Source organism: Poecilia mexicana, unplaced genomic scaffold (assembly GCF_051168715.1).
Source record: "Poecilia mexicana isolate PSO_F unplaced genomic scaffold, ASM5116871v1 scaffold_13, whole genome shotgun sequence".
In the NCBI taxonomy this organism is placed as follows: domain Eukaryota; kingdom Metazoa; phylum Chordata; class Actinopteri; order Cyprinodontiformes; family Poeciliidae; genus Poecilia; species Poecilia mexicana.
In genome coordinates, this window is record NW_028263382.1 from 7,127,378 (window position 1) to 7,141,514 (window position 14,137).

General features: G+C 39.0%; 1 protein-coding gene across 3 annotated transcripts in view; it reads right to left on the reverse strand.

Annotated features, from left to right (window-relative positions):
* mark4b (MAP/microtubule affinity-regulating kinase 4b) overlaps positions 1–14,137 on the reverse strand; it is a 61,417-nt gene that overhangs the window by 14,900 nt on the left and 32,380 nt on the right. For all 3 annotated transcript variants that reach the window (XM_088011615.1, XM_088011616.1, XM_088011614.1), the window contains exons 4-14: positions 9,326–9,374; positions 9,184–9,249; positions 6,779–6,849; positions 6,275–6,331; positions 5,526–5,762; positions 5,338–5,457; positions 4,240–4,339; positions 3,813–3,922; positions 2,909–3,098; positions 1,933–2,153; positions 1,049–1,152 (exon numbers count right to left, since the gene is read on the reverse strand). In XM_088011615.1, the coding sequence (XP_087867741.1) occupies positions 1,049–1,152; positions 1,933–2,153; positions 2,909–3,098; positions 3,813–3,922; positions 4,240–4,339; positions 5,338–5,457; positions 5,526–5,762; positions 6,275–6,331; positions 6,779–6,849; positions 9,184–9,249; positions 9,326–9,374 (1,325 nt within the window). The remainder of the gene's footprint in view (positions 1–1,048; positions 1,153–1,932; positions 2,154–2,908; positions 3,099–3,812; positions 3,923–4,239; positions 4,340–5,337; positions 5,458–5,525; positions 5,763–6,274; positions 6,332–6,778; positions 6,850–9,183; positions 9,250–9,325; positions 9,375–14,137) is intronic.

The following is a 14,137-nucleotide window of genomic DNA, read 5'->3' on the forward strand; positions in this document are numbered from 1 at the left end:
CTCGCTTCCTCCAACATCACCCCATGAATCGTAAAGCCAAGACAAAAAACCTGTGGTTTCTGTAATACTTGAATCCAACAGGAAGTGGTGGAGGAAGAAAGACAGAAAAACTAAAAAATGTTCTCCTGAAGTGATCTTCTGTTCCTCCCACCGCCATCAGAAAGAGACATGGGAGGAAGATCCTCCTCCTCCAAATATGACTTATAAACACTAATCTTACAGCTAAACTCAAATTTCACTCAGCGTTGCAGCAATGGGGAACATGACTCAGCTAAAAATATGAGCTATAAATATAATTAGGGACTGAATTAAAGTTTTTAACTGAGCTAATTGCAGAGTCTGTAATCAGTTAAGATAAGATAAGATAATCCTTTAGTAGTTCAACACGTCAGAAATTTAAGCTCAGAATAAAAGAAAAAACAGTACAGTACTTCTAATTAAATGTTTTTTAGGAATTTAGATTGAACAAATTTATTTTCAGAAGAAGAACTGGATCTGGGTCACTTTCTTCCAGAACTCCTGCCAGTATTTAGACAAGTTTAATTAATTGGATAAAAGCTGATTTGGGTGCAGCAAAGTCGGCTTTTCAGTGAAAGTCTCTGGATCAACATGGTTCTACTTATTATAAAAGCTTGTTTATAAAAATACAGATACTTTGGGCTGTACTTTAAATTTTTTCATTATTAGAAAATTATGTTGTTAATGATTTTTACCCTCATGACAAATAAAAACTCTCCATCGGCATTAAGCCTGTGTGCTGGACAGGTCAGCTTGGGGCCGCACAAAGTCAGTCCAAGGGCCACAAACGGCCCCTGCGCCGTACTTTGGACACCCATGAGCTAAAATGGATGGAACTTGGATGTCTCAGTAAAACAAATTATCCCAAGCTCAGTTTAGAACGGATACAGACGACCAAATGTCCAGAAAACGCAAACAGCGTTTAAGTGGAATCCAGGATAAAAATGGAGTCTCACTGAATGTTTGAACAGGGGGAAGCCGGAGAGCCCAGAGATAATCGGTGAACGCACCGGGAGGCCGAAGGTTTTACCTGTTTTCTTTGCCGTTTTGCAGCAGCGATGGTCTGTCGGCGCCGGACCGGTCCGTACACACGTACGTGTTCCTGCGAGTCATGGCACTGGCAGGGATGTTGTTCTGGAGCAAAGTGTAAACAAAAACAAAATTTCACAAAAACGAACCTATTAGGTCTGGCAATAACTAACGATTATTTCAGTAATCAATTATTCTGACGATTAATCAATTAATCAGAAATCCTGCAGATTTTTCATTTATTCGCTGAAACGTTTCGCTGTTTCTGCAGAACAAACATCAGCACAGTGCAGGGCTGACCTGTGAGAACTGGTCAGCCAATTACCACAGGCTCCCAGTAAAAAGGAGCTTAATGGGAGATTTTATTTTAACAGTTAAGCTAAGATAAAAAAAGCCTAAGTTTTATTAACATATATATCTTTGTGCAGTTTTGGTTTAATTACGGCTCTGATTGTGTTGTTTTCTCAGCAGCCTATATGCTCCATTTAGCGATTAATCAATTACTAAATTGGTTGACAATTATCAATTATTAATCACGATTAATCGTTTCAGCTCTAGTTCTAATGGTTATTGATGAGATCAGCAGAGTTTACCAGGATGTGCCTTTTCAGTATTAGGTACCTAAAGAAATTCACCCATCCGCTCATGTGGCTTTTATAACAAATCGATTAATCTGATTAATCAAAGCCAGGAAATATCTCTAAAGTTGATCTGAGAGTCTGGAGGCTGCTGCTTTCCAGTCTGATGGTTGCAAACCTCTGCTGTGCAAAATACCCAGCAGTTCATCTCAGGCTAAACTGATATATATTCAATTGATAAACCTCCAAATTAGTAAATCTGCTCTAAAATGCTGTAGTCTGGGGAAACTGGATTATGAGGCCTTACCACAGTCGAATTGACCTCCTTGCGTCTGTTGGGGATCTCTGCTTTATTGGGGTTGTGGGCGGAGCTAACCATGGGACTGGACGGGGTTGGGATGCTACGGGAGCCCACAGTGGAGCCGCTCGGCTTGCGCACGGAGAGCCGCTCTTCTTTGAGGGCCGCCGCCTCGCCCACACCGCTGGGGCTCCGTTTGGGGTGAGCCGACCCGGGAGCAGCTGGACCGCCTAACGGAGGAAAACAGTTTACCTACAAATACCACCTTAAAACACATTCAAACTCAAGGCCCAGGGGCCAAATCCGGCACGCCATAACTTATTATGTGGCCCTCTGGCCTCCAGAGAGCCTTCAAGAAAACAGCCGAGTCCTTAAATATTATTTTATCAATCAAATAGAAACAGTTTTTATCTAAATGGTGCCAAATTGTAACAATCAGTCTTTAAAGGTTTTTTTTGTGTGATTGTGGAGATTCAAGCAAAAATCAACAGATCGCTGCACTTCTACAAGCTAATGTACAATTGTGAGTTTATTGCATATTTTACACCAACATTTTCAGACATTGTGTTTAAATGACCAACTCCAACCTGCAGGTGGCAGGATTTCATACTTCTGCTGCCTCAGGCAGTCACTGCGATCAATATGATGAGTAAAAAAAGCCACAATTACAGTTCAAATTTTGAAGCACTTTGAATTGCCTTGTTGCTGAAAATGAGCAATATAAATAAAATTACCTTACCTTCAAATATCGCTACATTTCTTGAGAATATTTAATTATTACCACAATCATTCATTTTTTACATTGTGAAAAAATCACAAAAACAATGAAAAATTTTGGGACTGATCAATGTAACAAGATATTCAATATTCAATTTTAAGAAGTTCATCAATTGGATTTTGAAAACATTCATGATCTTTAAGTCACCAAAACGAAGATGAGTTTGACACGCCGCCTCCTTATTGAGATGTTGGGCGTTAGGCTTACAGAAGTCGGAGTGTCGTCTCTGGCGGTGGTACGTCGAGGCGCTTCGCTGAGGCTTGTGACCGGAGGAGGAAGACTGAGCGCCGGAGGAGGAAGAGGAGGTGGAGTGTTTGCTCATCCCGTTGGTGATGGCGCTGGGCCGGACGCGAGCGAGACTCAGGCTGCTGGCCGACCGAGACTCGGCGCCGTCCGTCTGAAAGGCGAAACGACAACATGAGCGCGGATGATCGTCTGTCACTACGTTAGGTCCAGGCCGTGTAACCATAGAAACGCTGCCTTTGTATTTATGAATCCATTTCATTATTTCTTTTGTTAAATTTTCTCCTCCCCCTCATTTGAATACAAGAACATGAAATATAAGTGAAATAAAAATGTCACAGAATAAAACAACATTAGGAAATAAATAAAACTGATTCAAAAAATAAGTTTAAAAAAGTATTTTTTCTTTTTTTTCCATAGGGACATTTAATTATTTAATGGAGTATTTATTAACAACAGTAATTATTTAAGTCTGAATGAATCACTATAGCTTTCTATATTAAGCTTATTTATGTTTCTTATTTTACCAGGGATGAAAATAATTAATATAAAAATGCACTTAAACTACTCCAACTATTAAAAAGGAAACATTAATGTTTGATTGTCTTTACAGGAGAGAATCTAGGAGTTAGTCAAACATATTTACAGTACATAAAATGCACAGAATAAAACTTTAATCCATTTGTTAAAAAGTTAAATACAAACTAAGTCAAGTTTCAAGTAGATTTAAATACATTTTCTCTCCAAAATGCCATCATGTCTATTATTAAACTAACACAACGCTCCGGGAGATGCGATCATGATGCCATAATTAATATATTCTACTGATTAGCCAAAGAAGACAAAAGAGAACAGAGAAACACTCCACCTCTGTCTTGCGTCCCAGCAGCAGGTACATGGCAGTGATCTCGTTGTATTTGTGTTTAACCAGCGACTCTCGAACCTCCTCTCTGTCGAATCCCATCCCTACGATCACATCTGCAAGAAATCAAACAGGAATGAATCTCTGAAGATGCATTTCTTCATTTAACGCTGCAGCCAGAGTCTCGATCAGCAAAAAACACTAAATGAAAGATGAAAATCAAAACTTCCTTCTCGGTCTCAGGTTCCCTCCTCACTTTCTGTTTCAAAATGTCTCTAATTTCCTTGTTTCTCAGCTGCTTTGTAGTCAAAAACATCTACTGAGATACATTTCCAGAAGGTTTAAGCATTAAAAACAACCTGGCTGTGCAAAAGCCCATTTTATCACCTGAAAGTTGCGACAGCAAAGCTAATAAAAATAAAACTCGTCTCACCGATGCGGCCGCTGTCGCTGAAGTCCTCCTCAGGCTCAACGTGGGGCTTCAGCTCGGCGCCTTCGTAACCAACGTTAATCCACTTATCTTTCATTATTTGCTGATGGCCAGACAGAGAAAAAGGATTTTACTAAAAAAACAAAAGAAGCCACTCCAGCAGAAAGCAGGTAATGTAGTCTCCCAGTTCCAAACAGCAGCTCAGGGAAATTTACTCCACTAAACATGGGCACAAGTAGCAGCAAACGTGTTCAGGGTATAACTGACAGATAAATTTTACTTTCTGGTTCTTGGTTGCCCCGCCCCTTTCTGATGACACCCTGGGTAACCGCCCACATCAACAACCGCCACTAAATGCACATTTTCATAAAATCTTTTATTGTCCCAAAACAAACATGTCTGGAGATTCTCAGCTTTCCAGGTTTTTATATTCAGGAAGGTTTAAAGGAAGCCATTTTGTTTTAAACTTTAATTTAGAAACTCCTCATTCAACCTCCAACCTGCAGGTGGCAGTATTTCTCACTTCTGCTGCCTTAACCTTACTTGATGTCAAGTAAGGCGGAGACAGTTATATTGACTGATCAACATAGTCAGTAAGACAAAAGTCACAAATACTGCTACACAGAAGCTCAAATACAGTAAAAATGTTCAACTTCTGTTGCATAAAACTTTCATCTTCCACTGCTGTTCGTTGCCCATAATGCACTGCTGCGAACTAGCTAACCCTGCTCTGGAGAGAGGCTCTTTGGGCAAAATAAGTAGTTCAATTAACCTGCATTATGTAATTTTAAAATGTTAAAATTTTCGTATTAACTGCAAGCTCTAACGCGTTAATGTTGACAGCTGTAAATATTAAATAAATCTGCCCTTTGAGAACATTCATGATAATAAAATGAGTTTGACCCCCTGAGTTAGAGAAAGCTAAAGTAAGTGCACCCCTCTCTCTCTGCCTGCTGACTGGATCAATTTGCTTCAGTTTGATTGTGATGTTTCAGTTCTATGACTTTGCATTTTTATGTTTTTATGATGTCAAGCACTTTGAACAGCCTTATTGCTGAAATACAAATAACCTTGATAGGTTGATCACAGTTTCCTGTTTACCTCCAGGGAGCAGCGCTTGGCGGGGTTCAGGACCAGGAAGCGGCGCAGGATTCCCTCACAGTCTGTGGACATGTAGAAGGGAACGCGGTACTTCCCTCGTAAAACCCGCTCCCGAAGCTCCTGAGCACAGAAACGCAAACATCCATGAATTTAGGCGTTTATCCTGTAGATGTAAAGTTTGGGCGTACCTTCAGGTTCTGGCCGTCGAACGGCAGCGACCCGCTGACCAGCGTGTACAGGATGACGCCCAGGCTCCAGATGTCCACCTCTGGGCCGTCGTACTTCTTCCCCTGGAAAAGCTCCGGCGCGGCGTACGGCGGCGACCCGCAGAAGGTGTCCAGCTTGTTGCCTTCAGTGAACTCGTTGCTGAAGCCGAAGTCGGCGATTTTAATGTTGGAGTCGGCGTCGAGCAGCAGGTTCTCCGCCTGCAGGACACAACAGAGACGGAACGCCCCAATCCTCACTTTGTTAGCTACAGCTAACGAAGAGAACGTGTCACACTGAAGGCCAGGGGGCCAAATCCGGCCCACCATAACGCTTTATTAAAAAGGCCAACTTTGCTTTAAATTATCATAATTTTAAAAAATCATACAAAGTTGGCATTTTTAATGGACTTTCAAAGCAACTTTTAGAGCTACTTTGTATTAAAAGTGTCATTATTTACCAAATGACACTTCATGACAGCCGTTATGTCAGTCTTATGCAAACCCCTTCAAATAAAGTGTTACCTGTATAATTGTGAGCTGATTGCAAATTTTAAATTTCTAATTTCCTGCAGGAATTATTTCTTATTATTATTTCTTATTCCTCAGCCTTACTTGAGGCAGCAGCTGATCATATTGACTGTGATCAATGTACCGAGTAAAAAAATAAATAAATAAAAATCCCAATTACCGTCACATATAAGCTAAAATATCACAAAAGACATTAAACTGACCTTCAAGTCTCTGTGAACAATATTCTTCTGGTGACAGTAGTGAACAGCAGAAACAATCTGAGGAGAAACAGAGGAAACAAGAAGCTCATTTGGCACAAATAAATCAATAAAAAGTGACTCTAAAACAATTAAAGTAAAACCAATAAGCTCCAGTTTTGATTTTAGTTCAATATCACAGGATTGATGCAGATTTTCCAGTTCAAAATATAATTTTCGTCGACTCTTTTCAAGTGATTTAAAAAGAAAATAAAAGTTTCCAAGATAAAGATTAGGGTGATGGTAAGGAGGCTTTCCACCCTCAAAGACTTGGAGCTGAATAAGGAACAAAGTCTTTAAAAATCAAAACGTTTTCCACACTGAATCTTCTGTTATCCAGATTTATAAGTGCAGAAATGAAAACTCGTGTTTTTTTCCGTCTTTCTGCATCAGGAACATTGAAACAGTTCAGCTCCACTGTAACCAGCCAGGAAACGGACGCAGACCATGGTTTGCTGCTGAACTCACCTGTCTGAATTTGGCTCTGGCCTCTTTCTCTTTCATTCTGCCATGAGCCACGAGGTAGTCGAACACTTCGCCTGCAGAAACATTAAAAACAAAACACTCAAACTGTCACTGTGCAGACCTCATTCAATTCTAGGGTTTGGCATATTAAGACGAAAGTGGATCTGCCAGGTGGATCTCTTGATAAATATCAGTGACTTTTTAAAAAATAAATTATGTATTTTTTCACAGACTATACATTCAGTCTCAGATATAAACAGACTCATTGTGGTGGGAAATTGGACCCCATTTCTTGGCAGAAAATTGTACATTTTATTTAAATCTGCCGGTTTCTGAACCACAAATCCAAATTTTATGAATAATCCACAAATTTTCTTCAAAATGGTTGAAACATTTTAAAGGAAACGTCTTTAAAATGTCACTTCAAACCAGTTTTAATGTGAATATTGAATCATCCCTGCCTTAAACATTTGTTCCCTTTTTGCAAAATCTCACAGAGTAAAACAGTCCCCCAGCATGATGCTGCCAATACCAACATTCCTAGGTCTAAAAGCTTCATGGCGACTTTCACTGATGATGAACTGATGAACTGTTTGAACTGATGAACTAATGAACTGTTTGAACTAATGAACTGATGAACTGTTTGAACTGATGAACTAAAGAACTGTTTGAACTGATGAACTAATGAACTGTTTGAACTAATGAACTGATTAACTGTTTGAACTACTGAACTGATGAACTGTTTGAACTGATGAACTAAAGAACTGTTTGAACTGATGAACTAATGAACTGATGAACTGTTTGAACTAATGAACTGATTAACTGTTTGAACTGATGAACTAATGAACTGTTTGAACTAATGAACTGATTAACTCTTTGAACTAATGAACTGATGAACTGTTTGAACTGATGAACTGATGAACTAAAGAACTGTTTGAACTGATGAACTAATGAACTGATGAACTGTTTGAACTAATGAACTGATGAACTGTTTGAACTAATGAACTAATGAACTGTTTGAACTGATGAACTAATGAACTGTTTGAACTGATGAACTGTTTGAACTGATGAACTAATGAACTGTTTGAACTGATGAACTGTTTGAACGGATGAACTAATGAACTGATGAACGGATGAACTGTTTGAACTGATGAACTAATGAACCGTTTGAACTGATTAACTGATGAACTAATGAACTGATGAACTGTTTGAACTGATGAACTGTTTGAACTGATGAACTAATGAACTGTTTGAACTGATGAACTGTTTGAACTGATGAACTAATGAACTGATTAACTGTTTGAACTGATGAACTGATGAACTAATGAACTGATTAACTGTTTGAACTGATGAACTGTTTGAACTAAAGAACGGATGAACTGTTTGAACTAATGAACGGATGAACTGTTTGAACTAATGAACTGATGAACTGTTTGAACTGATGAACTAATGAACCGTTTGAACTGATGAACTGATGAACTAATGAACTGATGAACTGTTTGAACTGATGAACTAATGAACTGTTTGAACTGATGAACTGATGAACCTGGAATCTGCAGCTGTTCTGCTTAAAGGATTTTCCCAACAACCAATCAAGCAGGAAAATACCAGCTGCACTAAATCATGACCAAAAACTTTGACTTTTTAATTAAAGGACATTCAGGAGCCCGTATGAATAATTCTGACCTGGTGTGGATTTAAAAAGAAATTTCAAGGAAAGTTTTCAAACTTTTCCAGCACCATCCTTGAACTAAGAAACGACTGTTTCAATTATTGTGAATAATATCTGGTGGTAGTGTTCTTCATTCTACAGCAGAGGCAAAATGAACTAAAATATAACTAAATTTGATGCTATTAAATGTTCCCTATAGACCTGACTGGTCTGAGACGGTTACAAAAAAAGTTTTTGCTGAGTTTTCTTGCATTTAGCAAACAGAAATAATTGCAGTAATTCTGACTAACCTAAAACAAGAAACGTTTCGTCTGATTTAACGTCAGAAACACTGAGAAAAAATGTATATTAGCATCTTTAAATATTTAGTTTTGACTGTAAATATCGTCTTCTAATAAAGATTGTACTTTATTAGAAAACTGCAGTTTGAATATCAAGGACTTTGTACAGAAATCAAACAATTTCCAAAGCTTGAAAACACCTAAATGAAATTAAAGTATTTTCAAAGATCAACCGTAAACCAGCTTCAACAGTTCACCGATCAGCAAAACAGAAGATAAAGAAAATATAACAGTGAGGCCGTTATTTTATTCCCACAGGCGAGTTTTCTCTAATGAAAATTGAGTTTCCAGCTCCAATTAATTAGCAAATTGGACTTTAGAGCCGAGAAGTGATCGATCCAACGGGCAGAATCCAATAGTTTTACGACTGCGGTGTTGGTGGAGCGACCGCTCACCTCCGCTGGCGTACTCCATGACGAGGTAAAGAGTCTTCTCCGTCTCAATCACCTCGAACAGCTGGACTGCAACACCAAGAGGGCGAGAGGTTAGGACCACTGTCGCCATGGAAACGGAATCGGTTTTGGAAGAGGAACCCACCTATGTTGGGATGGTTCAGGGTTTTCATGATGCGTACCTCTCGAAACAGCTGAAAAGAACAAGAAACTATCAATAAAATTACCTTAAGCCTTTCACAGAAACCTTTTTGTTGCTTATTTTATTACCAAATTGTAAAAGAAAACATCAGAAAGTCTAAATTAACTAATTTCTCTGCAGGTTTTGTTTCACTTTAATCAAACTGGAGGCTTTTATCTGCTGCTTCCTGATCAATAAAACAACGTGACACTGATGCATCCCCTGCATACGCAGCCGTTTTCCTCTATAAGACACTCAAAGGCTGATGACATCATCAGGGGGCGTGTCTTGCCCAAGGCCAGTTTGACCAGGAATCGAACTGGCAGACAGCCAGTCCAACTCCAGAGCTGAAGTTTCCCCCTCTACCATCAGGAGGAGTTCATTTTTTAGACAGTTAATAATGTGATTTACAGTAAACATAATAAACAAAAGTACAAAGCAGTGAAGTGAGTCGAGCGTTGAAGCCGTTTCAGATTTACATTTATTCCAGCTGATAAAAACCACAAAAACACGGATTAATAAATTATTTTCTCTTCCATACAAACGAGACCCGGGATTATTTAAAACCCAACAACCTGAACCCGAGCAAAACGAAACTACAAGACGGATGGACGGATGGATGGATGGATGGATGGATGGATGGATGGATGGTTGGATGGAGGGACAGATGGATGGATGAACAGATGGATGGACAGACGGATGGATGGACAGACGGATGGATGACTTAAGGAGGTCAGCTGTTAGTTTGGTTAAAGCCCAGAATGAGGGATGAAACTCTCCTCCTCCACCCGTTTACTGCGTCGTCTCTCCATTCTTCCGCCCGTCTTTCCTCTCAGAGCCTTTAGATTGATGTGGGTCGCCGCTGTAAACACAGACCCAGGTCCACAGGGAACTGGTGTAATTGAATTAAGTGCACGGTGCATCAGCTGCTCATGTGAGCTTTAAGGAGAATTATCGACTGGGATCGCTATCACTCCTCTTCGCTATCACCCCTCTTCCTCTCCACTCGTTTACCTCTGCTGCGTTTTCACTTCTTCATTCCCACATTCTCCGTCCATTAGGTGTGAAATCTAATCTGTGGGTCGCTGCTTAAAGACTCGGAGGAGATCTAGAGGTGAAATTAGGAACTGGGAATGGTTTCGGACGCAGAACTGGGAAGCTTAGCAAGCAGCCAGGAAACTGTTGACTCACTGGTATTGATCCAATCAATGCTCAGCTTGTGCTGCTGCGAGAAAGTAATGTGGGGGGAAAAAAGCTGCTGTCGAATGCCTCATTCAGGACTATGACCATTTACTCTGTTTCCTTAAAATCAGCCCTCCTGTAACCAACTTCCTGTGCTTTAAATGCTCCTTTTTAAACCTCTGGCCATATGGTTAGAAAGTTGGGCTGAGAGACGTTAGAGTAGGGGATATGATCGGAAATAATTAATGGAAGCGATGGTTTTGACTTCTCTCTGTGTCCATGAAGTCTCCTTTCCAACTTCTCTGATTGCAATTCAGGTTTTATTTGAGCTTTTCAGATGCTAATCAGCTGCTCCCAGTTGTAAAAATAATTCCTTGTTGCCATGGTTACTCATCACAACAGTCCAAATGTACAAAAGAAAGACCAAAAATCAGCCAAGCATCCAGAGCCAAAGGGAATAATTGTCCAAACATGCAACGCCTCAACGTAAATTATGACCAAAAGTCTGGAAAAAGTTTTAAAAACCTCCAAAATGTCATCATGAGCGGCACAGATCTAGAAATACTAATACTGTTTATCTCTAGAAATAAACTCCATCATTTATAATCATAATGTTCCCTCTGCATGTTCTGATGGTGGAGCACCACCACGACAAAATAAAAGCGCCACACCTTCAGGATTATTTCAAACAAATGCTAAAACAATGCAAGTCATATGAAATACATATATAGCCCACATTTGTGCACTTATACTAACCATAATCACAGTTTGAAATTAATAAAAATACCATGAAACATTAAAATCTACTTTATTTTGAAAAACCAACATTTCTGATTTTTTGCAGAGTGAAGCTCGCTACTGTGCGCTGCGCTGCTCTTAGGAGTGAAGTAAAACTACGGCAGTTTGAAGTAGAGGAAGAGAAAAGTTGAAAGAAAGGAACCTAAGAAAGTTGTGCTTACAACACGACTTAGCTAAATGTTGGGTAACTTCCTGGTGAGATTCCTGGATTAATTTTAAGATGAGAGGATTTTTACAGAAGAGGAAGAGACCCGAGAAAGATGGTGAATTGGTGAATAATTTTTTCTGTTTTCAAATTCCTCAGTTTGCTTTTTTCAGTGGGCCTGGATAATAAATCAGTGACTATAAACCGCAACAGACATGATCAATATCAATAGGTAACACATCTGTATGTTCAGTATATAGAATATTCACTGAATATCAATGTGAGTGGCATCAACTCACTCACTCTTAGGTTACCTAGCAACCAAAAAGTGAGTGAGTAACAAGCAGTTTCAAGTTCCCCAAATTCGGTTACCTAGCAACAACCTACTGGGTAACTTGCACAGCAGCAGTTTAAGGTTTTGTGTCTCAAAAATGCTTAAAAATAAAAAGTAATTGATAACACAGGAAAGCTCACACCGCCTGTTGGGCAGTATTTCAGATATTTAAAACAACAAACTAATCAATAATCGGTGATATCGACTGACAAGAAATGGTTAAATCGTGATAGGTTTGTCTAAATTAGTATCCATTTAATCAGAGATGCTATATAAATGTAGAACATGAACACGTCCTTCTTGTCACTCAGCGCTGCAGGAACTGGAGTCCTGAAGGTTAATCTGCGTCTTTTGCTGCCCGCATAATTAAAATCCTGATGCATCTTTTATACCTGAACAAGAGAGAAACACAAAGCAGAGGAGAAAAAGCCAAGCCTCCTCCTGCTTTCCTGCTGGCTGTGCTACTTTGAAGATGAGCTTGTGGGGAACCTTCCTCTTGTGCTTTGTCAGCAGTCGTGTGTCTTTATTGTCCAATTATTCCCTTTCAAACTGGAACAGGAACAACAAAGAGTCAAGCAAGAACAATATTGTTATGCCTAGACACTCACAAAGGAGAGATACGCTGCACAATGGCATTACAAGTACATAAAAAGACACAGGAGAGGGTGTGTTGCTCTGCGTTTATTAGGCCTAACACTGACAAACAGAGCCCGTTGTCTCTGGTTCTGCTCTGTATCTCGTCTTTCTTGGGTCCCTGCCGCTGTGCCCCAAACCTCCCCCCATCCCCTACACGACCGCCTCCTTTGTTCGCTCGACTGGAATTTAGCTCCTGGCTGAAGGGGCCTGGGCAAGGGACAAAACACACTTCCACAGCATTAAATAGCAGCCTAAACTCTGCACGCACGCACGCACACACACTTGAGTGGCTGCCTGTAAAACTCTTCTGATCTCAGAGGAACATCAGGATTCTCACAAAGGTCTCCAGATTATCCAGCAACATCCTGAGTGGAAACAGCTCCACACCATCCCTTTCATAGCCACAAAGATTTAAGATATAAGACAAAAACATGCAGCAACCCAAAAACCAACAGTTGTTCCTATTAATGCCTCTAATTATTGACAAGCTGAAACGATTAACCGGATTAATCGTGATGAATCAATGATTAAACTAAACTATTTTAGTAATTGATTAAACATTAACTGGAGTATAAAGACTCTAAAACATGCAAAGATGCAGTCAGCACTAAGTGACAAAGGGAGTTAATACTAACATTTTTGTTTTACCACATTCATTAATTTATTATTATGTTTTTTTTACATAAAGTCCCAAGTCGGAACCTTTCTATTATTGTTTCTGGTACGCCCGTAAATCTGATGCACAAGCGCTCCGCATTAACAACACCGATATTGTCAGGAGGTGGTTGTGGGCATAGACATAATATAAGGGTAGACGCCGCATTGGCTGCTCCGGCGCAGGAAATACGGCGGCCATCTTAGAGCGGTATAAACTCCTACTTTCCTCAATCAAAACAATAGACGATGCCTCAGCTCTGAGGGATATTATTGTTCGGATCTATGGATTATTGATGTGAGGGCTCCACAGACAGCATTTCACAAGTAAGATGGACATATTATTGTGTATATATTGTGATTATATTATATATTAGAATATTACTTTACTGTATTTATGTCCACCGGCGAGATACCAGCTAATATTAGCTGGTATCTCGCCTAGCTGGTATCTGAACCCGGTGTAATACGGGTTCAGCCCCGCTATGAAGACTAACTGAGATTCTGTACATCTAAAAATATTAATTATTCTCTAACATTGACTTAGATTATATGACACAAGAGCATTAGAAATGAAACAATATAACACATATTATAAAACTTATGTGTTATAACATTCACCAGCAAAGTTTACACAGGTGGTAAAGACTATTATTTATATGTAATTCTTTCACTAGTAAGATACATCCCAAATCTTCCGTTTTTGTTTTGAAAGTTTCATAAAGACACGATGTGAGGAAGAAGAGGGAGATATCTATAAAGAGAGACGAATTCACTGCAGCAGGATGGATCTCATCAGATTTTGGACTTAATCTCAACTGCTGAATCTCTGAAGCTAGAAGTCGGCAAAAAAAAAAAAAAAAAAAAAAAAAAAAAAAAATATATATATATATATATATATATATATATATATATATATATATATTTTTTTTTTTTTTTATTTTATTTAAAAAAATTATATATATATATATATATATATATATATATATATATATAAATATATATAAACATATATATATATATATAA